This window comes from Dipteris shenzhenensis, chromosome 4, assembly GCF_047967505.1.
Source record: "Dipteris shenzhenensis isolate YYH24624 ecotype China chromosome 4, Dip_SZ_1.0, whole genome shotgun sequence".
Classification (NCBI taxonomy): domain Eukaryota; kingdom Viridiplantae; phylum Streptophyta; class Polypodiopsida; order Gleicheniales; family Dipteridaceae; genus Dipteris; species Dipteris shenzhenensis.
The window spans coordinates 54,711,571-54,735,179 of record NC_141599.1 but is presented as its reverse complement, the minus strand read 5'-3'; the positions used below and the strand labels follow the sequence as shown (position 1 = coordinate 54,735,179).

General features: G+C 44.9%; 1 protein-coding gene across 1 annotated transcript in view; it reads left to right on the top strand.

Annotated features, from left to right (window-relative positions):
* Positions 1-364: 364 nt before the first annotated feature.
* The window catches only part of LOC147903061 (ABC transporter C family member 2-like), a 124,579-nt gene continuing 101,334 nt past the window's right edge, over positions 365-23,609 (top strand). The window contains exons 1-7 of the mRNA XM_087374148.1: positions 365-1,493; positions 1,613-1,791; positions 1,952-1,991; positions 17,287-17,452; positions 17,682-17,796; positions 18,001-18,081; positions 18,221-18,245. Coding sequence (XP_087230274.1) covers positions 1,176-1,493; positions 1,613-1,791; positions 1,952-1,991; positions 17,287-17,452; positions 17,682-17,796; positions 18,001-18,081; positions 18,221-18,245 — 924 coding nt within the window. The 5' untranslated portion in view covers positions 365-1,175. The remainder of the gene's footprint in view (positions 1,494-1,612; positions 1,792-1,951; positions 1,992-17,286; positions 17,453-17,681; positions 17,797-18,000; positions 18,082-18,220; positions 18,246-23,609) is intronic.

Here is a 23,609-nt window from a genome sequence, read left to right as displayed (position 1 = left end):
AGAGGTGGTAAATCCTTCTTTTCTTTATACCAAAGTTGTTATTGAAAGCGACATTTGGAGTTAGAGGACGAGAGAGAGATGCTATTTGGGTTGAGTTTGTCATGGAATTGTCCTCCCTTGCTAGCTACGAACCCAACCAAGGCATTGCCCATGTGCATTGTGTGGCCATGGTCGGCTCGTGGAGGCTGGCGCGTTGATTGGAATGGAACTTGGAATAGATATAAACAGGTTACGGGACTCGAGGGCCGTGTTATTTTGGCAGCTGCTGCTGCTGCTGCTCCTCATCACTCCCATCATCACTCCAGTGAATTGCAGTGCTGTGCTCTCGTTGGCTTGTCGCTCTTGAAAGTCCTTTTCCATCCAGTCCACCTCCTCCTCCTCCTCCTCCTCCTCCTCATTCCCATCCCACCCTGTCCCAAACGGTTCCCTTCATCAATTGCTCGCGTACCTCTCATCGCCAACCTCCTCTCGCCTTCTGTTACACCATCCTTTCGCATTTTAGCTTCTGCAACCCAACAGAGATCGCCGATCCACTTCCGCGGCGCTCGTTTCCTCTCACGCATTCCGACGAGCCTTGGTCCTGGCAATCGCCTGGGAATCTTGCCGTTTCGCCGGATCAGCGCGATTCGGAACTCTTAACTTGCGCGTACTTCTACTTTGCACATCAATCCTCACCCGTCAACCTTTAATCTGAGGACTCGCAAAATGACAATTCTTCCAAGTGCTAGATCACGCTGCAACTGCACCTCACGGAGTCTTAAAACAAATGACTACATCGGTTGATGTTGCAAGGCTCGCTCGAGCTTCATGTCGACGGATGGGCTAACATGATATCCCGGGTCTTTCCATGGACTCAAGAGAACTGTTAGCTTCTCTAAGCTTTGGATAGTGCGCTAGCTTCAAGATAGTATCTCGAGGACGCTAGGCTTGCCAAGGTCGCGGAGCTGCTAAGGCTGATGTTGGAGGTTGCGCTTGCATACACAAAATGAAATTCCTCTTTCTGAATTCAGACCAAACTTAGGACATGCAAATATCTCCACCAACTCACTGATAATTCAAAAACTTCGGATCCTCATCTTCTCATCTCTTCCAATCAAGTTCTTATTTTTTCTCCAAAACACAGAAATAGAGAATATTTGACGAGAACATTCGCTTTCGTATGCTCCAAGGTCTTCATGGAGTCCTTCTGCCGTCCTGTTCCTGGAGGTACCTGGGAAACGAAACTGCAGAGTGGATTTGGTGCTTTTACGCCTTGTATAGCCGAAGGCATTATCATTGGCATCTCCCAATGCGTGCTGTGCTGCTTGGTTTGTTACCGGATTTGGCTTCTCTTGCGAGGATATCAATTGAAGAGGTTTTACTTGATATGGCCATACACGCATTATTCCACGATTGTCTTTGCAGCAGGTTTGACGCTCTGGCCAATAATTCAGATTCTGCTCGGCATCTCGACGGTCAACTTGGATGGAGAGAAAAGCCTTGCTCCATTTGAGGTAGGCACATCATGCTTGCAACCCACGTGGGCACGCTCTGGGCTTACGAATAAAGCGTGTGCATGCATTTTGGTTACCGCTAGTGAGCGGTATGACCCAAGCGCTGCTGTTTGTTGCAGGTTTTGTCCCTACTTCTTGGGAGCTTAACATGGCTGTCCATGCTGTGCATGTATTCTGTTGAAACAAAGGTTTATGTATGGAATTTCAGATGGTTCACACGATTTGGAATAATCTATCTCTTGGTTGCGCAAGCAACCTTCTACAGATTCGTATTTGCGCTTAGGTCATTCTATAAAGGGTAAATGTCTTCGTCACGTTGATTCTGTTGTTGATGACAAAAAAGAATCACATTTGAAGTTGATTTGATGGCAAATTTATGAAGTACTGGAATGATTTATTATTATTTGAAGTTGATTGAAAATGTCAAATTTATGAAATGACCTGTTATGATGCTGCAGATACGTCTTCGAGATTTGCACCATATATTTTGCATCTCAGGTATATCAGAAATTCATTCCTGCTCCTTAGTTTAGCTGAGTCTTTTCGACATGGAGGACAGTCAATTGCTTAGTATCCTTATGTGAAATGGGCATATGGAATTTAATTTGCTATTCTTCTGTTCATTGGAGCATTTCAAGACTCCTTTCTCGCTGGCACTCTTAGACATTCATCTATCTGGCATATTTCTTCTAGTTGGATTTCTGACTAGGGTTGGTGCTCCCCCCAGCATTTTATTTCTTTTACCATGCGTTGTTCTTACAATCACTGATTGCACTCCATCGGGCCCCGCTTGGAGTATCCCTGCAAAACTATCCAATGCCCCCTTATATGGGGAAGATATCAGGCCAGAAAGATAGCATTTTGGGGAGGGACCATTTGCCCACTGGTGACTATATACTTCTACCAACTGTGGATTATTTTGGAGCCCAGTCAAGGGCTGTAATGGACTGGATGGGCAGGTCTCTACATAGGCTTTTGAGGGGCTCATGTTTGAGCCATTTTGGTGGCTAGCACGGGCTTGCTGCTTGGCTAAGTTTGGGGGGCAGGCTGCCTCCTATGGAAGGCCCTTGGCCTCATTCCCTCATCCCACTCAAAAGCCTCATCCAATGTGTGTAGGATGAAGAGTATGGCTGCAGCATAGTCTGTTGTGCCTTCATTCGGCTGTAGTTTTGGAGCAGCATCTTGTAATACCAGTCCACGATTTTGTATCTCATATAATACAGAGGTTTACTTGCTGGTCTATCTGCTGTTATTTCCCTGATTTTTTGTTTTGTTTTGAGAGCTGGCTTTGCTGTGTGTGCAATTGCTTGAAGGTATTACTGTTTTGCTTTCAAGAAGGTATGACAAATTACAAAAGATCCAGCATTAAATCCTGTTAAGAGCCTCATACAAAATCATGCAGAATGAAGCCAATCTGGAGGGTAGAGATGACCTTTGATAGTATATGTGAAGAGAAGACCATGGTCTTAGGTAGGATTCACACTTGTCCGCGGACATGAACCAAAAAAGTATCTCCACCAATAAAATTTGAGAGCCATGTTTCAAGCGTTTCACACATGTCCCCGGACAATCCCATGTGGACTATGCCCCACGAACAAAAACTGATTTTTTCATGGGTGGCCTCCCAAAGCCACCTGTGAATTTGTCCACCTGCAAAAAATAAAAGATTGCAAATGGAATTCAAAGCTCCTGTCGTTACTACCACACTCCATAGACCCTACCACCATGCCACATTTGATTGGTGATTACATTGGACGCATTTCTTATTTGTCTGCCCTTTGTGAATCAACCTGCGTACAAACCTCTCAAAAGGGGGCGGACATTCACAACATCCACACTTCTTGTCCGCGGATGTTTGTGAGTTGGGCCTTACTCTCTCGAAAAAAGCTCTTTTGGTCACTGTGGCACGTATACTGTCCCGGCCATGACGGGATGTACAACATCTTGCCAGATAACTTAAAGAATGAACGAGTGTTATGAGTCTTGGTCCCATAGATAGGCTTTCTGTATTTGGATCTTCATATCTACCATGTGGTAAGATCGGCAAGGGACTTCTCTGTGGACCTGTCCAGATCTGCCCCCTTGTAAGATACCTGAGGAGTTGACTATCTAAGCTAGACAAGTGATGTTAGCATCTACCTCTCCTAATCCTACCAAGTAATTTTGTAATGCTGTGGTGTTGAACCCGGGAGCTGGCATTCAACCAAGGGAAAAAGAAAATGCTTTGACCGAAGAGCGTAAAGACCTGCCGGAGCGATCAAGTGAAGGCCAAGGTGAGCTCGTACCCCCCTATACTGGATGCCAGTCCCTCGTAGATGGTGCTATGCGACAAAGCAAGGAGGTCCTACGTGACAAACAAAGCAAGATGGCAAAGGGCCCCAGCTCTCAAAAGCCTTCTTCGGTGGATGTCAGATGACACAGATGACAGTGAACATAGTATCTGCGAAGGTCAAATGCGTCAGAAGGATCTAATATGATGTAATGGCACCTACCCCTCTGAGGTGTAGGTGCAAATGGTTGTTAATGTGGTGGGTACACTCATCACGGATTAAGAAGAGGTCACGTATATAAAGTCCTAGAGTTGGAGGAGTTAGGGTCATTCTTGCTACCAACGCAAACAGGGGTGCGTAGAGTGTGGCCTCTGAGTTGGCGTATGTGATTGCAAATTTTGGCTAAGTAATAGAAGAAGGCTATATCCAATTTGTGGGCATACATCCCTTTTTCTGTGTGCTCATCATTCACTTTCTTAATAGTGTGTTTCCTCTTGCCCCACACTACATACTTGCCGCACGTCGATCGGTGTTGCTCGACGAAGCGCAAACACCCTGTTTGTCATCTGGAAATGGCAATCGCCTTACACACTCAGAATGAAACGAATGGCGATGGGATGAACCAAACAAAACCACAATTCGGTGCTAACATTTGGTGATCCTATTAGGGAATGTGAAGTGGTTTGCGCTGGAGGAAGCAATGGCGTGCAAGCAAACCAATTGGCAATGAATGTAAAAAACGATGGAAATTTTGGCTAAGTAATAGAAGAAGGCTATATCCAATTTGTGGGCATACATCCCTTTTTTTGTGTGCTCATCATTCACTTTCTCAATAGTGTGTTTCCTCTTGCCCCACACTACATACTCACCGCACGTCGATCGGTGTCGCTCTACGAAGCTTAAACACCCTGTTCGTCATCTGGAAAGGGCAATCGATTCGCACACTCAGAACGAAACGAATGGCGACGGGATGAACCAAACAGTACCACAATTCAGTGCTAACATTTGGCGATCCTACTAGGGAATGTGAAGTGGTTTGCGCTGGAGGAACCAATGGCGTGCAAGCAAGCCAACTAGCAATGAATGTCAAAAACGAGGGAAGTGAGAAAGCCAAATAATTTGCCATCACCGATGCCTCTCAAAGAGAGGAAGGAGGCAATGTTCCAGAGAGTCAAAGAACCCCACATCCAGTGAATTTGGGCGAGTACCAACTTGGCATTGTTGGGGTTCATTTGGTATCACTGTTGCTGAATGGATTTTGCATCTGGAATGAGGGGGATTCGGTGTTGACTCTAGCTGATGGGACCCCCTTCAAATCCATGTATTCCTAGGCGAATACATCTTTGTACATCCTTGAAGACTACTTCGGTTGGCTTGAGGAATTCATTGAAAACTTCTTTGTCCATCTGGGTCAGTGTCGGTGCTTCGTGCAATCCCACGTTGATTTCCTTAATCGCCTTTTCTTCGATGATTCATCCACTACCGCTAACTCGACTGATATGGTTTATTGGTTGTCCTTGGACTTCTCTTTGTCCTTCTTTGTCTTTGGTGAAGTTTTTTGGAAAGGCCATGTGCAACTCTTTGGCTTTTGTAGCCTTTCAGTTCCTACCCGCATTGTGCCAATCTTTTTGATGGGCACAATGTTCAGTTTGAGTAGCTTTTCCTCAATGTTCGAGGATTAGGCCTCCTTCCACCTCCGCGCATTCGTGCTTGTAATTTTTCTGGATCATGCTCTTGCCCATCGATATTTGCATGTCCTTCTCATCTTGGGCAGTTGTGAAGGTCCCTCCTCCTCAATTGTGGAGAATCTTGGTACCTTTCAACCATGGTCGTCCCAACAACATCAGATACCCTTCTTGGCTTTCCATCTTGACCAGGATGAATGTGACCGTAAAGAGGCTCCACTGATCTTGATGCAATTACCAACCTTTGATCCACCATACAAATTTTGAATGGCGTGGGCTTCAACTTCTTCAACTTCAGCCTCTCTTTTTTTTTTGCAAGAAGTAAATTCTATTAATGCTTGAAAAAAACCATACAACCAACTTCCAATAGGAGCTGTCGATGTAAACAAAGAAAAGAAATGGTTGCCAGCTAGAAGAACAACCATCCGTTTCCGGATCTCACTGCTCATCACCTGTAGAGAGTCTGAAACAGGAGCTAGCAACCATGCTGGTGGTCTATATACCCAACAAATACCCTCGTGGAAAGGGTGTAGAAAACTCATGGCGGCCATGTTTGGCAGAAGCGCTCTCGTCTCTCGATAGTCGCTCTTGAGCTTGGAGTACCGCGCTCCCAAGTGGCGCGCAATGTGAAGATAATATAGTGCCACAGAGTAGCCGTCGGAGGGATCGACTGGCCTCCCATCACCTTGCTGCATCTGGCCACCCATATGTTCCAGGAGGCAATGATGCTAGAGACGGTCTCCCAAACACCATCCTCCAAGAGAGCTGGTGGGCGTGAACGGGTGGGATGAACTGTGTCATGGATCTCAATTCGAGAAACTTGCTATCCGTGTATCTTGTAAGCTGGCATGACAGGGTCGATCGCAAAGGCATGGCCTCCCTCTGTGAGCCAAGCCACCATCCCCCACGTGAAATCCCTGCTCATCCTCTGTATGCTAGCAGGGAGATCTATTGTGCAGTGAGGCAGCCCCACAGACAGTGCGGGATGGTCTCCAAATTTCCCTCCCCACAACCAGTGTATCTGCTATCAATCCGCATCTGCTCTAGCCAGGGGCTGATGGGCAGTCCCCCATGCGCCAACAGCTAGAAGAAAGATTTTTTCCTCGGGCGCAAACTCGTCTAGAGGTAGGGCCAAAATCGGCCTATGACCTCTCTTGGGACATCTTGCTCTAGCCAATGTCGCTCCCTCGAAGGGGACCATGCTTCTGCCTCTAGTTGTAGACGACGTCCGATGCGAGTGGTATACGAGAAGGAGACCTCCTCTATCCGGTCCAAGTGCCCTATACGAGCGGGCCAAAACCACTCCCTTGGGTCCCACTGAATGTCGCGTAAGGGTCAGCCCTCCCAAATCCAAAGGCGCCACACCGCTCCCTCTAGGGTCGATAAGATGATGGAGGGATCGATGTACCAAGTCCTACCCAAGTGACCCACAATCCTAACCCTCTGCCACTCCAAGTCCTCTAGGTCTATCTCTGTCTCCTCCTTCATCTCTGACAATGAGCCTCTCGGTCCCACCCGATAGAACCGAGACTAGGGGGAACCAAGAGACTCTTGAAAAAAGCGTATCTAGAGCGGTACCCTTGTCCGCGAGAATTGTCGTGACTAGAAGTGGAGGGTTGAGGGCCTCTGAAGTCTCTCCCACCAGGATTCTGAGATCGCCTCCTCAATCTCATGCATCTTGATACCTGCTCCGCAAAGGTAAGAGAGAGCGTGACTGAGGGCCTCCGTCTCTCTAGGAAGTTGTCTCCAAGTCCCAAAGGATCTAACCGGTCTCCTATCCCATTGTGCCCATCCGATATGAGTCCGCTGTCCCAGCTCGTGTCCCTCCAGGTCTCTGACATCTGGGGGCCAGATGAGAGGCTGCCTCTCAAACTCCTCTTTGCAAGACGGCCTAGCCAGTGTGAGTCCTCCTGCCAATCTCTGCCACACTCTGTAGGGACTCTGCATCAACGGGGAGCCCTTGTTGTCAGCGGAGCCTCGGAGAAGATCCACCTGTAGGATTGTTGCCATCGTCCCCCAAGAAGCCCCCACTGGAGTAGGAGCTTCTAGGGTTCCGCACTCAAAGTAAGGCCTCTCACAACCAGCTTGCCCGAGAGGGCCCTGCTTTGCATCTTTGGGTCAATAATGCCAAGTCCCCCTTGCGTCTATGGCAAGATCACTCTCTGCCAGGCCACCCTGGCTCTAGTGCTGCACGTGCCATCCGATCCCGACCAGATGAAGTTCCTTACTAGGCGCCGTAGCTGCCCCATGCAGCCTCGATAAAACCACCAACACGAGGCGATGTACCAAGCTGTGGCTAGGAGTACCTGGTTCACCACTAGTGTGCGACCCGCAAACGAGAGTTTGGCAAAGCTCCAATATAAGAGCTTCCACCTGACACTCTCTAGGACCAGTCTGAGCTGCTGCTCTGCCAAAATTTCAATGCCTACCTGGCAGCCCACGTAACGTGTTGTCACTCCTCTTGGGATCCAACGAAAGCCAAAATCAGCTCCCCAATCTCGAACCTCCTGGGTGTCCTTCGAGCCTGTGAAGAAACCAATGGATTTGGCCCAATTTATGCGAGCTCGGAAGTCGTGCAATAAATGGCTAAGGCCCCTCTGGTCCTCTCCAGGCTGGCCGCAGAGCCATCCACATAGAGCAGCACTGTGTCCTCTGCGAACTCGGAATCAAGTAGCTCCTCCTCCTGTCTAATGGGAAGCCACATCCCTGTAATACCAAGAGCTTGGGAGTGCAGAAAGTAACCTAAGGCCTCTGCCACGAAAAGAAAAAGATAAGGGGGGCCAACGGGCAGCCCTGCCTCATTGAGCGGGAGAGGGGGAAGGCCTCGCTTGTGTGGCCCCCAATAATCATTTGGCTGGAGCTGCCCGCATAGAGAGCTGATACCCCTCTGATCAATCTCTCTGAGAAACCGAGCCTTTGCATGATCCTCTCCAAGAAGGACCACTCCACCCTGTCATATGCCTTCTTGAAATTGAGAAGCAGAACGGCAAGCGGTTGCTCCTCCTCTCTGGCCCAATCCACTGCCTCCCAGAAAGTGAAGATGTTATCCAGGATGCTTTGCTCCTGGACAAAACCAGTCTATGTCTCATGAATGATATCTGGGAGATGGGGTCTCAGACATAGACTCAAGACCTTAGCCAAGATCTTGTAAGCTGTGTCCAGAAGGGTAATCGGCCTCCACTGTCGAATGTCTAATCTGTCGCCCCCCTTCGGAAGCAGGCATATCCAGCCTCTGCTCAAGGAGTGTGGGAGTGCTCCTGAGTCGAAGATCTCCTAGTAGGCTAGTTTGAAAGGGGTGGAAATATGCTCCAAGAAGCATCGAAAAAAGGTCGGGGTTAGGCCATCCTCTCCAGGACACTTCTGGGTTGGAAGCGCCTGAAGGGCCTCCCACAACTCCTCATTTATGAAAGGAGCCTCTAGCCATTTGTTAAGGCCCTGCGAAACTACTTAAGGGACCTGCTCCAATACCTCCAAATGCTGTAGCTCCAAGCGTGCACACTCCAGGCGATCCCTAAGCTACTGGGATCTCGGATCCCTGTTCCTTGAGTCTCTCAATAGATGCAAGGTCTCTACGAACGGCTCTTCCGTGCTCTTGAAGAGCCGCTCTCCGTCTGAGGGCCTAACTTTGGAGCTCCCGACTGCTACATTGAATCCTCTCAGCCACCCAACACTTGTGGCACCGAATTGTGCAGCATGGATAACTTACCCAACAAGGACATATGATGAATTGCTCAACAGAGCGATTGTAGTCGAGGAAAAGGGAACATGGAACTGCATAACGAGAAGAAAGTGCTGATCCAAGAATTGGATAGCAACGAAGAAGAAAGGACAAAGTGCTGAAAAAACGAGAGACCAAGGTTGAGGAGGAGGAGCTAAAGAGGCTTCTAAAAGAAATGGGGCTGAAGGGTGAAGCATGGTGCCACAAGTGCAAAGTAGATGGTCATTTGGCAAATGGGTGTTTGTTAGGCAGGTATTGCAATATCTACAACCGCTCGGGCCACATGACCAAAGATTGTTGGTTCAACAAGCACAAATGAACGGTGGACTTCCACCAAGTGGAACAAGACACAAGAAGCCTCTATGAAGGGGATAGAACGAAGATTGTTGGTTCAACCAAGCACAAATGAACGGTGAACATCCACCAAGTGGAACAAGATACAAGAAGACTGTGAAGGGGACAGAACGAAGAGCATCACCACGGCCTGCCTCTGTGTAAGGCATGTATGTTTCCTAGCCCCTTGCCTTGTGAGCACAGAAACCAAGAGCCACTCACCAGGCTAGGCATTGGGGTGGGCTTAAAATAAGAGAGGAAAATTGTCTCTCAAATCCAAAGCAACAAAAATAGCCCCTCGTGGGCTGGCTTTATAGTCGGGGTGGTGGTGTTACTATTGGTAATATTCCTAGTTTGCTGGTACTATACTTATTACCATTGGTAATATCACTAGTGTTATCATACTATATCTATTACCATCAATAATAGTATCATTACTGGCAGTGCTATTGATAGTATTGGTATTGCAAAAGTTAACACTAGTATTTATAACTTATAAGGCAATGATATTACCTATACCAGTACTAGACGTAAATGCAGCAATGGTAAACGTCTCCTATAATAATGACAGCTTGTTGATTCCAAGTTTTTAATTATGGGAATGTTTGTGATTGCATCCGTTATTGCAAGCAACTGATGTTCACGTATGTAAATCATGACTACAATCCCTAATTACCTGCTTTTCCATTAGCCTAATGAGGTGCATTATTGTAGTTAGATTGTGAGACATGAATATATTTATCCCAAGTCTTAGGTTGACTTCTTATTTAAGCTTGAGCCTATACACAATAGTACTATTTGTTACTTCATTTTGTCCATTAGATTCTCGATGCAAAGCATCACGTGTCAGCCAATCTCTCACTAAAACAAGATTTGTTGTACAGTCACTGCGGCCGCAGTTGCAGTGGCTGGAGTCACGGTGGGCTAAGGCATTAACTCAACTCCCGTCCACAATCTCCCATGTCAACATCAACACCAAATGGCTTTGGACTGTCATCTTCCAGAATGTGTTATTCGTCCCATCCAACTTGCCGGTCTCCCCAAGTTAGAAATAGGATATCTCACGGCCATAACATTGAACTAAAAGATACAGAGATAGAAAGTCGTACACCTGCCTGAATCTGAGTCACCCTCTTTCTCATGAGGGCATTGATCCTTCAGAAGTAGAAGATGATCTTGTCAAGCTTTGAATCAAGGTCGTGCTTTCAAAGGCCCTTGCCTTGAAGCTCCACCACTGGTGTCTGTCAGAGCTCTGATACAATGTTACAGTATAACACCGCAGCGGAAGTCCTAACCCCAGAGTTAGTTATGTATCCTAGGGACTGACACAGCGGTATAATTGGAATCCAAAACCTCTTTTACTTAATGTGTACTTAGGATAGATGTGCAGCAAGTAAGGGGAAGATGCACAAGAAAGATATAGAACCAGCAAAATTATATTTGCCTCCAAGATGGGCACAATACAAAATGCATATGTTCAGTGTGCCACCCTCCACCAGCAAAGTGTTGGCTAGATGTGGACTGACACAACACGCTGTTCTCCTACCTCCGTGGCACTCCAAAAACACTTGGCCTGCATGCTGCCTATGAGCTTATGTTGGTCTCGTCATTGTGTCTCACAAGACACACCTTTAGGTTGCTCCTCCCGGACAGCCACACATAAGGCAGTGTTTGACCTGGAATATTTACTCCTTGCTGCTCTGAAACACAGCCAATGGTGAGGCACAAGCTCCCCCTTTGGTCCATCTTTCTTGGTGCCCTGATAGACAGCCAAGGGTGAAGACTCGGTGAGCTCTTTGTCTGCTGCAGTCTGCCACCTTCTTTGCTGCTAGATAGGCCCTTTAGTCTGGCTGCCTGCTGCTCCAAACTGCTCACCAAAGGGATGATGAATGAGCCCTGAAGTGGCTCTTTTTATAGGCCCCAGGGGCCCCCAAAAAACAGCGGGCTGGGCTGCCAAATCAGCAAACCCAGCGAGCCTTGGTTGGGTCTATAAAACCTGAACCTAGGTCTGTGAGCTCAGCCCCATATGCAGCCCCGCCTAGCCACGTAGCAACCAGCCACTAGCCCAGGTACATCTGCCCTGTCTTTTGGGCCTCTTCCTTCTCCTGGCCCAATATTTCTGTCGGCTAGTCGCCTATCTACTCCAGTTACCCCTGCTCCAGCTCCGTATTGACACCTGTAGACATCCGTACTGCTGACGCCACATCAGACCTGCATAGATCTGCTCTGTCCTGTCCCTGCTAGCCACGTGGCAGTTTTGTACCACTTCTGTCCTCCAGGGTAGCTCAAGCTTGGTAGGTACTTTCCTAGATGTGCTGCCCACATGGCAGTCTATGTGGTCCCCATGTGGCAGCCCCATTTTCCTTCTTATCTGTGAGTGATTGCTGCCCACATGACAGTCAATGTGCTGCCCTCATATGGGCGCTTACAAATGGGGAGGTGACCATATAATTTCCAACAAGAAGATCGACAAAACCTCTCCCTAGCAAACAAATATCTGAAAGGTGCGAAGAAAGGTCTGAAGGAAGGACAACAAGGATCCAGTACTAGAAGGCTAGGATCCAGGGATGCATGCAAATAGAACAACAGAACTCTAAAGTTCTATGTCCTTTTGAAGCTGCTGCAGCTCGTCTTTGGAGAAAATGCATGCTTTCATGGCCGATGGAATGGGATGACGATTGTCTGAATTGGTTTCCATTAGCCAATCTTTGATGGGAGGCCGACTTGGAAACTTTTAGTAGTTTTTCCATCACTTGTAGGTCAGTGGAAAAGGACAAGGGGGAAGTGTGTGTGTGCGTGTGTGTTTTGTGAGTAATGGGATGTGTGTAGTGCCAAATGGTCTATGAATGGTAATGCCAAATGGTGGCGTAAAAGATTGCAGCAGCTTTGGTCATGCAAAATTCCTCTTCGTCAGCAGGTTTTTCTATGGTGGGTGATGCTTGGTGTTATTCTATTTGGCCAACTGTGCAAAGTAGACATATTGCTCCTGCTGTTTGTCACAGATGTCTGGCTGCAAGGGAATCTTTGCTCCACCTTTTCTAGCATTTGCCCGATGACTTGTGACTTTCTGTTTTTCTCCACCAGTGTCTCCGAGCCTGGTTTCCTATTGTTTGCTTTGGCAAGCTTTTTGGGCTATCGGGACTTACCCACGGAGGCATGAGTTTGATCTTTACGTCACTTGGGTGCGATAGCGGGGACTCTAGACTCTGTGAACAAGAGAAATCATAGTCGTTGGAGATTCTACTTTTTCCAAGTTTCAATACTTCGAGATGTTACTCATGCAATCTTTCTATGATTGTTTGTGTGTTTGTCTAGATTACTATGTTTACTTGTCTTACACTGAAATCTTCTGATATTGTAATTGCATGTCTCCTCTTTAGGGACTGCTTTTTGTAATATAAATATACATGGATTTCACAAAAAAAAGAGTATTTACGTGTGTGTTTTGTGTAACAGTGATTGTGATTGTGCATGTGATTGTGTAAGAGTGAATGCAGAATGAGTGAATGTGTGAGCAGACAAGCTGATAAGCGAGAGTGTGTGTGCATGAGTGTGCCTATGAATGTGGGTGATTGTGTGTGAAAACGAAGGAGGCTAAGAGTGGAAATGCTGGCAGTGTGGGTACGAAAGGCTGATAGGTGAGAGTGTGAGTGCATCATTGTGTCTGTGGATGTGCGTGTATGTGAGAGAAAGAAAATGAAGGAGGATGTGAGCGGAAATGCTGAAAGGGGGGGTATGAAAGTGTGTGTGAGTGGAAATGCAGAAAGTGTGGGTACGAAATTGTGTGAGGGTGTGTGAGAGTGTGAGTGAGTCCAATGCTTTGCTTGCAATTGAGTATGCCATCTAAACAAGATGTTCTCATTCTGCAAGTTGACATTGCCAAAGCATTTGATATTGTCCATTGGGATTTTATTTCTCAGACTATGCATAAATTGGGATTTGGCCCTCGGCTAGTCCACATTATCTACTGGCTCTATTCTCATGCCACTGCGCAGTGTTTGCTTGGTGGTGGGTTGTCAAGAGCATGGACTATGACCCGCTCAATGAGACAAGGTTGCCCTCTTAGTTCGCTACTATATGCCATTGCTACTCATCCATTATTGTTGCAGATGGACCATCTTACAACTACAGGGCAGCTTCATGGCTTGCAAATTCCAGGGGCACAGCCGTTTCTTGCACAGACATATGCTGATGACTCATATTTCATGCCCAGGAATTCTCAAATTGACCTCTCTCACTTGATGCATACTCTGAATGATTTTGGCATAGCTGCTGGACTGCATATTAACTTTCAGAAATCCAATCTTTTAGCATTGAAAGAAGCTGATTGGCATGCACTTCTCTGGCCTGGCCACATCCTCCCTTCCCCCACTCTTGTGAGGCATCTAGGATATCCCATTGGCTGGAATATTACCCCTCAACAACAGCTCAAATGGGTGCTTCAAAAGATCAACAAGAAGCTGGAATACTGGCATTTGTCCACTTGGCCTCTACATGTTCGACATCGGATAGTACAGTCTATCATTATGGCATACGTGCAATTTTACTTGCCTCTTCTTCCCTGGTCTTTTAAGCATTTGGCTTCCTATATGTCCCAGGCTATGGAGATATTTTGGAAAAGCAAATCTCACAAAAAGGCATTGCGACTTCTTCCCATGCAGGCTGTTTGCTCTCCTAAGACTCATGGGGGACTGAATATTCTCAATCTTCAGTTTCATATGCTGGCAAGAAAGAGCACTATGATTGCTGATTTTTTTCAGCAAAAACAGCCATGGGCTATTATGTAGCAGCTTTGTGTGGAAACATGATGTCCCATGCATATGGGCATTGGATTACAAATCACTGGGAAGCAGTCATGACCACATTTCAGGGGAAAATTCCTGGTTGTCCTGTCTCTACTGCTTTTATTCATGATTGGAAGAGAATTCTCTCTTATGCTAAATGGACAGGTGCTTCTTCCAATCATGGTAATTCTTTTCGCTTGGAAAGTATCCATTAGAGCAAGGTGTTTGAATCGCCTCTCGCTTTACAAGAGCCTATCAAAGCATATAATCTTATGAAACTGGGCATAAAATTTGGCGGAGATGTTGTGGATCAACATGGTTATGTGCTTTCATTCCCACAAGCTTGCAGGACATTCCCCTTGGGTCTGCATCATTGGCCCATTTGGAGAATACTTACAACTATGTTGCAGCCATTTGTTCATGTTCCTCCACTGTTTGTACAGGACAGATTGCTGGACTGGAATCTGACTTCCTTATCCCCTGCTACCTGTTCACTTTCAATGCATAATCTGGCCTCCTCGATGGTCGACATATTTCTTCTTCCACCTCCATGGATTGATAAGCATGCCAACAATCTTTGGAATTTGGATAGGCCTCTATCTTGGTGGCAATCACGACTCAAGAAAATTTGGAAAGCCAAATTGCCATTGAAACAGAGGCTTTTCTTTTGGAGATGTATAGTGGGAGCATTTTCCATTGGGGTGAAACTGGCAGCATGTCGCATTGCTTCCTCTTCCTGCCCCCGTTGTTCTTATCACCGTGAGACAGTTCCCCATTTGTTATGGTCTTGTCAGCACTCTCGGTTATTGATCACTCATGTTTCTCATTTGCTGCGGCTTCAGTTTCCCTCCATCAGATTTGGGAAACTCTTCTGGATGTTTGGATGCTTCTCATCCCAGATGTCTCCATTCCTCCTTTTCTTTCACTGGACTCGCTTTTGGGTACTCTGGACTATTTGGACACAGAGATTGCATTCTAGGATGGGACAACAGTTTCCTCAGGCATATGTTTTCTTCAGAATGTCCCTCAAGCAATCTTTACATGATAGCTATGCTGCGAGGGACTTGGATATGACTAGCCTTGAAGTGTTTTCTAACTGTTTTTGAGTTCTTCCATTAGGCTCTCTTTGGAGTCTAATATCATGTACATTGATCTCATGTTAATAATATAGTTACTGGTTTCACAAAAAAAAAAAAGAGAGTGTGAGTGAGTGTGCTAACTAGTTTGTAGGGGAGTGGAAAGAGGTAGAGGCGAACAGAAAGGAGTACAGCAGATAATGGGAGACTGAGGAAGAAAAACCGCAGTAAGTGGAGGCTGATGGGAGGGCATACAGGAAAAACGGGCAGAGAATAGGCTAAACTGGATGGTCTGAAACAAAGAGTGAGTAGAGAGTGTGCTAATAGAGGTAGCAGAGGTCTGAGAAAAGGTGTCCTCTTGGCCGATGCAGATCTTGAAGTCTTCTGCATCCTAGACCAAGGAGGCATCAGAATGTGTAGAATAAATATCTGTCTAGATGCAGGCATGCTATGAAATAAATGGACCTGTGTGCCATTTAGAGCCTTGTACATCTGGATATCCAAATGTGCCAGGCAGTGATACTAGCAATAATCTCCCAGCTTGGGTCCACCGATGTGCGTGGAGGTCTGAAATGAGACTTAGGAATAGTGTCAAGCCGACACAACTCTACTAGGTGTCACTGAACCGTGAAAGCCCAAGAGGAGAGACTCTCATAGAAAATCTGAGGCCCTGCCAAAGAGAGCCAGGCCACTGAGACACAAGTAATCTACAAAACCTGCCCAAGTCCTGCAATCCCAGCCAAAATAATCCTAGCCTGTTTGCAATTCCAGAGGCAATGCTGAATAGACTCAACTATTGCCAAGCACCAAGGGGAAGAGGGATCAACTCCAAAAATGTTCCTCCAATGATTTACTGGAATCTTTCCATGAGTGAGTAGCCAGAAGAAAAGAGTGACTTCCCTGTTCCTGAGGAATTTCCAAAGCCTTCTCCAAAAAGATCTCTCCACGTTTGGATTGTTATGGAAGCTCACCACTGCTGGAGGTCTCCACCCTCTAGCTCTAATCTGAAAATTCCTGGCATTACCAACAGTAAAGTCAAAGAAAGGAAGGCTCTTGGAATGATTACCTACATCAATCCATTCCCATTCACTGGGGCCAACTGCAGATATTTAATGGAGACACCCCCAAAAGGCCAAAGCCTGCATCAACTCATTCCCATTCACCTGGGTCCCGCAGCAGATATTGAATGGGAACACCCTGAAAAAGCCAAAGCATCAAGATAGCAGGGGAGATATCCTCTGGATGGGAGTCAATGTACCAGTTAGAAAGGCATTGCTCCACATGGCCCACTACTCTAACTAGCTCAAAGTGTGTACCCAAAACCACATCCTTGTCAAAAGATTTAACCAATACTGCCCCCCGATTGCATACCATGGTGTCTCCACCTCTGTCCGATAAGAGGCCAATGACCTGCAACAGAATACGTGTGCCATAAAAAACCCCATCCAGCCCCCATGTCGGGATAGCTGCAAAAATTCTCTCTGGATTTAGGGATGCTCGTTTGAAATTATTTAGAACCTACCTGAGAAATTCTTATACTACTCCCTCTGAGATGACTAACGAAAGACCATTGTATATAACCAGTAGCATCCAAAGGTCTACCAAGCTCATCTAAGACAGACTTATTCCACACGACTGGTTGTCTATGAATCTCATCTGCAATACAAGGAGAACCCTCCTCAAAGAACCCCTGAAGCTGCTCCAAGCTCTTCCAATATCTATATCCGAATCTGTTGCGTCTCATCTCTAGACTGTAACACGAAATTAAGTTTTTCAAAGGTCCCTTTATTTGCCTGTGGGTACAGTACATGTAAAATGACACTTTCAGACTTAAGTCATGCGATTTCTTGGATTTTTTAAATGACATTTAAAAATTATTTCAGCCATCATTCTCTGGAGGCTGATGATTGTAATGATCCTCTTGCAGGTTTTTGTGGGTATCCTGTGTGTTTTTCATCTTCCTGATCTGATTCCTTACGAAAACTATAATCCATTACCTAGTGATGACTCTCAAAGTTACATGGATTATGGACTTCTTCCTGGAGCTGGGAAAGAGCAAATTTGTCCTGAACGTAATGCGAGTTTCGTTTCAAGTGAGTCATGTGATTTGAGTTTTTTTTTGTGCAGAAACTTATCATTCTTTTCTCCTTCCCAGCTTCTTGTCATACTTAAACTATTTGCATCTTGGCGCATGTCTAATTTTTCTTATTTTCAGGTTTTACAACTATCTTTTGCTGTCTAGCATCATTTGGACATGACTTTTGTCTGAGACTTGCTTTCTTCACATTCTATAGTCTGAAGCAACGTTGCCATGTCATGCAGGGATCTTTTTTGCTTGGATGACACCACTTATGAGACAGGGATTTAAAAGACCAATAGTGGAGGCTGATATCTGGCAACTTGATGATTGGGACCAGACTGAACTACTTTACAAGAAGTATGTAAACCTTACACAAGTTTGTTGTTTTTAGGTAAGGGGTACAAGTTTGTTGTTGTTAGGTGAAGGGGTACAAAATCTTCTAGAAATAGCAATCTCCTGTAAGTAGGAGGTAAAGGAGAGCTGTTAGAGCCTTCACCTAAATGAATATTGCAACGAGCAGTCAAGACTACGCATTTTGAGACCAAGTCTTGCAATGTGCAGTTTTCAGCATTGTTGGATAGAGGAATGTGCCAAAGAAAAGCCCTCATTATTGAAGGCGTTAAATAGGAGCCTTGGAGCAAGGTACTAAGGTTTCTCTGGGGCTTAAGCATGGCATTTATCAATTGATACGCAGGACAAAAATGGTAGGTCTTTGATTGTTTATTGGAACTTGCCCAGTTGTAACCTTGCTAACACTTTGTGGTCGGTGTAATTGATGCAGGTTTTGGTTAGGTGGCCTTTTTAAGGTATGCAAACATTTCCAATATTTTCGAATCAACTGTTAATTTGAATTTTCACAGTCTCTTGTGGCGCAGGGCCTGACAATATTCAGAGCAAAACTAGATGCAAAACAAAAGTAGATTCTTGTATTCAAAAGACATACAACCAAGACAATATGAGAGTTGTAGAAGAAGGATAGCATGCGCTCTCATTGAAAAGTATTCAAGTTACAAAGCAAGTTTCAAAAGTGATTGATTAGGAAATACCATATTTGTCTGCCTAAAGAATGCAGTATCTACTAATGCTCATCTCTTCCACAAACCGTTGAGTGCTAGTCAAAGAGGATTACCAAAAAGTGAGCGAACCAAAAAAAGTGAGCAAGAAAAAGCGAGCGAGTGAAAAAAACAATCAAAACATAACAATAATAGATTGACAAATCCCCTATTTTAGTAGCAAAAATATGTAAGTTATTCAAAAGTCCATGAGAGAGTTGGACCTATGTCATTGCCAAGGCATCATTAGTAAAGACACACCCTATCTTCGCTCACTTTTTGGTAATCCTCCATAATCAAGTTCTCTCTCTTCACCAACATAAGTGAGAGATGACCAATGAAATCTTTCACACAAGTCAAAAGTTTCCAAGGACTCTTTGAATAAAATAGTCCACATTACATGAGTGTCCAAATGCTTGGTTTTTGAAACTCTATTCACTCCTTGAACAAAACATATCTTTTGGTGTTTGCAAAAACATCCCTTCGCAATGACTCATTCTTATATCTCACCAATCTAGAAAAATCTAAACAGTAAGTACATCCTTTTCTTTAAAATGAATTAAATTCCAAAACAAATCAGTATTTGCTTATAAAAATCAATAGTAGAAGCCAAAATAGACAACATATTGACATGGTCTCGATTAGGTAAACTTTCCTCTAGATCTGATGTAACAAATTGGCTAAATTTTTCTTAAATTCACATTTTGATGCATGAAATTTTACTAAATGGTGCAAAAGGTCATGATAATCATCTAAAGCATGCCTTGCCGTTCGTTTTGATATGTAACATGATCCCATTTGTAAATCAAAAGATACATGACACCGAAGTTCTCATGTTTTGGTCCAAAAGAGGGAGCACGTATCTTTTGATATACAAATCTGTAAGAAAATACCCAACAGAGGGTACACGCAGTGGAAGACTTATAGTAATGCCCAGGAGCTCACACAGTGTGCAGTGTGGGTGTGGAATCACAGACTTCTTTACTTATGTGCATACAATAGGTGTGCAGACTCATCAATAGACAATGAACCAACCAGATAGAGAAACCACCAAAATATATATTTCCGTCCACAAATATGGACACAATACAAAAGAGACAGATCCAGAGTCCCACCAATGATGTGGTCCTCTGATCTTACCACAAGGTCCTTCTCCTATCTGCTGGCTATCTCTAGACTCGAGTTCGCGTGCTCCACCTAGAGCTTATGTAGACTTTCCGTCCAGATCACAACACCTTGTTGCCCTAAGAGACAGCCAAGGTTCAGCCCTTGAGAGCTGAGTCTGCAGCACACCTTCGACTCTCCTTCACCTCCAAGATGAGGCCCAAGAAAAATGTCTTCTGGCTGCTCCTATCTGCTGCTGGTTCTGCTGAACTGTTGGATGTTTGAATGAGGCCCAATGGCCTCTTTATATAGGCCCCAAGGGGGCTGGCAAAAAACCGACCAGCCTGCTACAGACTGGCCGACCAGTCTGTGGCTGGTCCAGCCCTAAAAGGGCACACACCCCAGGGCTTTTGGCCCAAACTTCCAGGGTCCTTTGGCCCTCCATTCAAGGCAGGGATCCAGCCTATATAAGGCCTGCCTTCTGCCCACTGATAGCCATATTTGCTGCTGCATATCTGGGCCTGCTCATCCTGCCATATCTGCGCCTCTGCCAGGTCCTCTTCCCAGCCACGTGTCCTGCGCCGTACACCTGTACATCCTGCTGTCCTGACCCGCCTGTACTGCGCCATCATCAGGGTCTGTTGCAGGCCCTTCACGTGCCCACTACCCTCGCCATGCTGACGCCATTTGCAGGTCCCAATCCTGTGAGGTGCTGCCCATGTGGCAGCCCCCTCTCTTTCTTCTCTCTTGGGCACATCCTGTCCTAGGTCTCCCTCCCCCACGCACTCCTCATTTGGGGGCTTACAAATGGGGAGGTGACCTTTCCAACAAAATCCAAATGGGGTCATGTTACACATATCAAAACGAATGGCAAGGCATGATTTAGATGATTATCATGATCTTTTGCAGCATTTAGTAAAATTTCATGCATCAAAATGTGAATTTAATAAAGTTTCTTGCACTTAGAGCAAGGCTACTTGTAATAGGAAGCATATTAGAACTCTATCCATACATTGGGACAAAAACAATCAAATATTTTCTATGCAAGTTCTTCTGATGAAAATATATACCTAGATGAATCCAGAAACATTCCCAAACTCATTCTTTAAAAACACAACATAGTGCAGTTTCAATCTCATGATAGTCACTCACATGGTTGAAAACCATAAACTCCATCATGCATAGCAGGGACTAGCTACTATGACATCCCCACTGATGTCATCAGCGCCCAACAGTGGGTTTAGACCATAGTATAAAAATATGCTCTCACACATACAAATCCACACACCCACACATACTTGAGCATCCATTTATACAAAGTCTTCGTACTGAGTTTCTGTCAACACTCCGGAGGTGAAGGGTGGACTCAGCCATGACGAAGGCTAGCACTAAAGGAGAAGGCTAATCAAAAGGTAGTCCAAAATCTCTTCAATTAAGCTACAACTGCTTGTGAAGTCTAAACGTTTTCATTTTAGTCTCTCCCCAACGAGCATTTAAATCTAAATCTAGCTGATAGGGCAACACACCATTTAAGATAGAAAGAATTTTCACAATACGAGCAGGCTGCAACTTGGTAGACTTTTAATATATATAACACTTTTACCAAGGTAGACTTTTAATAACATGTTATGATCATGTTCAATATTGAAGTTTTTATTGAATGATGCACTTCAACTATATACTACTTGTTGATAGCCAAAGCATTTCTATGCAAGTTCTGTTGGGATATGTGTGATCAAGGGCTTGCTAGGAGCATGTGTGCATCCACTAGCAATCATATGGATGTGTGTGTGTAGAAGAGACACACTTAGTGTCATAGACCATGACACAGGTGATGATGTAATGCAAAGGCCTCCACATGGGGTGGTGCCTATGATTGTGGAGTTTCTATGATTTAGGAGTTATCTCCATTGATGTAGGAGAGGTGCCACTGATTTAGGACACCCTCTCTCCATTTCTATAAAAGAGGGACTTCCATCTCAAATGAATAGAACACCCATTGCTACATCTTTTGTGTTCTCACTCCTCTTGCCACAATGCATCTATTCTCCCCCACATTTCAATATTTTGTATCAGAGCCATGATTCTCCTTGAGCTTTTAGACTCCTAGACTGCCACCTCATCATCTTCTTCAACCTTCTTCCATATCTCTCCCATTTTTTCCAATTCTGCCCGAATCTTTGCAGCATCAATTTCTCTAGATCCAACTGTTAACTTTCAAAATGCTTCTGGCTCCAGCTTTCCCATGCTAGGGCACACCTCTTCACCGTTGGGATTGATGGAATTTTACTGTGAGCAGCCGTGCCGCTTCGTTCTTTGCTCGCCAATCTAGCTCAAAATTCCACTTGTTGGGAGACAATTTCTTAAAACCTTTTTAGTCATAGTTGGGTGACCTTATGAGCTGGCTGCACCATTGGGATTGATGGAATTTTACTGTGAGCAGCCGTGCTGCCTCGTTCTTTGCTCGCCAATCTAGCTCAAAATTTCGCTTGTTGGGAGACAATTTCTTAAAACCTTTTTAGTCATAGTTGGGCGACCTTATGAGCTGGTTGCTGTTCAAATTTGAGTGCATTTGGTCCACATACAAAGGAGAAATAAGAGAAAAACCAATCAGAAATGGTGCACTTCTCACCGACGATCTGGCGCAACATTGCGTGATTCCTTTGTGGAGGACGTACTTTGGTATTAGCTCTTTCATCCCACACACAAAAGCCCCATCAATAGAGCTTTTAATTATTCGAATTGCATCCTCTAACTTGAGACTGTTCAATTTTGGGGTAACAGTGATATTTGCTTCTAATATGAACCATTGAATATGGTTAAGTGCTAGAAAGTTTTATTATTATCTCAGTTATCTTTGGGCTTTTGGATGTTTGACCATTGGAAGTGATTTGAGGCATTTTTCAGTTTTATCTTTGGAGCACTGTCCTGCGGTTTGACAGTTTGGTAAATGCTCATGATGCATTTATGATATATTTTGAATTGAATATGTTTGAATGCTATGTTGTGAAGGAATAAACACTTCCTTGTAAGTGGTAAGACCTTCCTAATGGCTAACATGAGTAAGATAGATGGTTATTCTTTCCATACTTGGCAGAGCAAATTCATTTTCATGAAGAAAGGTCTATGGAATATTGCTTGTGGAAAGAAGAAGAAACCTTCAACAAGAAAAGGTGAAATAGCATGGACAGTAAAATATGAAAAGGCCCTTGTTATCATAGCATTGGGACTTAGTGGCTCATACATTCATCACATAGATGGGTATGAGACTTCACATGAAGTTTAGATGCAACTTGGAAAGGTATTTGGTGCACAAGTTTTACTCAAAAGTCTTCTAGATGAAGAGTATAGCAATACTTTTACATCCAACTTGGTGGATATTGAAGCTTGTCTTTTGGAAGAGGAGAGAAATGACTCCTACTACAACTCCAAGGAAAGTGAAGCATATCTTGTGAAGAAGGGCTACATCAACAACAAAGCAAATCTGTCTGAAGGAAGAAGTCCATCAAAAAATGAAGAATCAAATTTTGTGGTAGATGCAGATTGGGCTTTCTAGAGTCCAATAGTTTGAACTTTGGTCATGTCATCACTTGGTCATGTAGTCAATTTTGAGGTTCTCTGCCTGGATTAGTACTCCAAAAAGAATGTTATGTGTTTTGTATTTTGTAAATCACCTCTGGTCACCATATGATGTAGGCCATGTGATGTGCGTTTGCTCCCATGGTACCTCTTGCAGACATGAGAAACTAGGTCCACACAAAGGCCTATGATTAATCCTTGTACATGCAAGGGAGATAACCATTTGGGGGAGTCTATCCCATTTTTGTAAACCTTGACTATTGGGAACCTTTGCTAGCATGAGATCCTAGCCATAGATTTATCCTTGACCACCATGAGATGGCATGAGAAACTATGTGACTAGATGTATTCTTGACATAGCAAGAGGCAAACCCTTGAGGGGAGGTATGTTGGGATATGTGTGATCAAGGGCTTGCTAGGAGCATGTGTGCATTC